This window comes from Cupressus sempervirens, chromosome 7, assembly GCF_028749045.1.
Source record: "Cupressus sempervirens isolate cs-2001-9-10 chromosome 7, ASM2874904v1, whole genome shotgun sequence".
In the NCBI taxonomy this organism is placed as follows: domain Eukaryota; kingdom Viridiplantae; phylum Streptophyta; class Pinopsida; order Cupressales; family Cupressaceae; genus Cupressus; species Cupressus sempervirens.
This window is the reverse complement of record NC_143124.1, coordinates 413380108-413382910: the sequence shown is the minus strand read 5'-3', so window position 1 is coordinate 413382910 and position 2803 is coordinate 413380108. Positions and strand designations below refer to the sequence as shown.

Below are 2803 nucleotides of genomic sequence, written 5' to 3'. Positions count from 1 at the left end.
ATCTCATATGCACCAATATGCTGCATCCACATCCACAGTCCCACGTACAAGGAACAGTTTTCAACTAGTCTTCTCCAATCGGGAACCCAAATTAATTGGTTAACACAGAAGAATGTCCCAACGTCGTTATCATTTCTAACTCCAGTTCAAATTTAACCACGACTCGCAAAGTTAAGATATAAGAAGAGTTGAAATGGATTCAATATCAAGTTATAGAGTAGTAAGATCGACTAGTGAGCATGGAAATTCTCTTCTCTGCGATTTCATGGCTGCTACTTTTCTCGGCCCATCAGCTGCTCTCCAGCTCGGCAGAGGCAACGAAGAAATTGGGTAATTGAAAACTTTCAATATGTTGCTTTTCGATTACAGTGTAGACATAAAAATTCGATCTTTTACATTTGGTCCATTGCATTAATGGGGGATGTTTTCTGGCTGATGTTTGCAGAGTACCCATATCCATTTATGACATTTGATGCTGGCAAGGCGGCCGCAAGGACATATGATTACATTGTTGTTGGAGGAGGTACAGCAGGGTGTCCTCTGGCTGCAACTCTCTCACAGCATTTCTCTGTTTTGCTTCTTGAAAGGGGAGATTCTCCCTACGGAAATCCAGATACTGAAGACATCAAAGGATTTTTCAAGGTTCTTGGAGATCCAAGTGAGTTTCCTTATGCTGCCGAGGGATTTGTCTCAGAAGATGGGGTGCAGTTTGTAAGGGGAAGAGTTCTTGGTGGTGGAACCGCCATTAATGGCGCCTTCTACAGCAGGGGAAGCTCGGAATTCACCCGAGAGATGCAGTGGGATGAGAAACTTGTGAATGAATCGTATGAATGGGTTGAGAAGTTGAATGTTTTCCCACCAGAAAGACTTTCTCGTTGGAGTTCTGCATTCAAGAATGCACTTTTAGAAGCTGGAGTGGGTCCTGATAATGGGTATACTCTGGATCATTTGGAGGGCACCAAGACCAGCGCTTCAACCATTGACAGCAATGGAAGGAGACACACATCTGCAGATCTTTTGCAGTATGCAAATCCAGATAACATTGTGGTTCTTTTGAATGCTACAGCTGGAAGAATCCTCTTTGATTCCTCATCAGGTACGCTTCTACTTTCTTTGTTCCCAAATCTGTAGATACTCGGCTTCATATTTTCTTTTCTAATCTTCAAATAAGTTAGGCCTGAATTTGTTTTTCGAATTTTTTTGTATGGGAAATTTTGATCAGATTTACTAGTTTGGTGGGTCTGGTTTTCTGAATCTTTCCTTGTATTGGGCTTGATTTTTTCTGAGGCAAAATTTGAACAGAAATCTTGTGAGTTGAACAGTTTGATGCCATCCTTTTGAATTATTGAAACCTTTTATCGTGTTCTGAAAGCTTTTGTATTGATCGTTTTGTCCTAGTTGAACATGGGATGTTCTTGGTTCCTACTGTTTGTGTTACGTAACCCAACGTTTTATTTAATCTTTTTCGAATTGTCTTTTTCTACTGGTCATTTTGTCTGAGATGAATATATGATCCTTTGGCTTCTAAATTCATCAATTTGTCCAGTTCGATATTGCTACTTTGGATTGTCTGTTTCCTTATTCTGATATTTTCTTTCAGAATTTATTGAACATAGGATCTTCTAACTTTGGTGATCTGACTTCTAGTGATAAGATAGCTTTAAGTCCCTCTCCAAGTTTCATAACATCTTTTGAATGGTAGCAAAAAAATTCATCAATTGTCAAAATAATATATTTTTAATTGAGCTAATTTCTTGTGACGTGTCATTGAAATCTATAGTTTTACTTATAAAAATATTTTTAAATTAATTGACTATTTATTATTTTTCAAAAATCATTGATAAAACCTATTTTTATAATAAGTTATGTGTTATGTTGAATGCTTATAATAATTTTTTATTGATTTAAATTTTGGAAGTTTTGATTTATGAGAATAACAAAAAATTATTTATTATCTTTTTAAAAATAATTATATTATCATTTTATAATCTATAAATTCTTCCTTTTATCAACGAATAACAATTTTTATTTCCTAATATATTTATTTCCCTTTTTTAAAATAAACTTTAACTAAATTCTTAATTGAAGCCTTAAATATTCTTCACTTTTAAAAAATCACATATAAAATATTAAGATTTATTTTCTTTAATCTAAAATCGATCACTTATATTAATTTAATAATTAAAGAAAAAAAAATTAACTTTCTAAAATCAAATTATTATTGTTTTCTTAATCATTGAATCAACATGTTTCAATTGATTTTATGAATTTACATCGAGTTTTAATTATAGTACAAGTAGAACATGTTGGAATTAGAAAGCACATTCAACATTTTTTATTTTTATATTGTTTTGACCTTTATCTTAGGTGGATGAATTCCACCTTTATAGTGATCAATGTTTTTCTTGCATGTCTAAGAAATTGGCATCAACACATGCATCTATAGTAAATTCTATAAAAACGTATATTTTAATTCCAATTTTATAATTAAACAAATGACATTTTATTTTTCTTTACTTCCTCAACTTGTATTTCACTTTTAATAAATGAATGATTTATCAAATATAATAGTTTCAATTCAATGACTTCTTATTATTTGTTGAAATTAATTATTATTATTATTTGTTAAGATTAAGTAGATTTGAATTCAAGACTTCTTAGGTAAGAGGTTCGTAATATTTTATTAAAAATAATTGTAATTGATGTATTTTTCTTATATTTCTTGTCCTGTTTTGTTTTGTTTTTTTAAATTGAAGTAAAAGCTTGTTAGTTTTCAGTTTTTAGTAAGATTCATTTTTTAAAA

At 31.5% G+C, this 2803-nt stretch overlaps 1 protein-coding gene across 1 annotated transcript in view; it reads left to right on the top strand.

Annotated features, from left to right (window-relative positions):
- Positions 1–207: 207 nt before the first annotated feature.
- The window catches only part of LOC149547291 (protein HOTHEAD-like), a 3760-nt gene continuing 1164 nt past the window's right edge, over positions 208–2803 (top strand). Inside the window, exons 1-2 of the mRNA XM_089791575.1 lie at positions 208–330; positions 446–1096. Coding sequence (XP_089647701.1) covers positions 240–330; positions 446–1096 — 742 coding nt within the window. The 5' untranslated portion in view covers positions 208–239. The remainder of the gene's footprint in view (positions 331–445; positions 1097–2803) is intronic.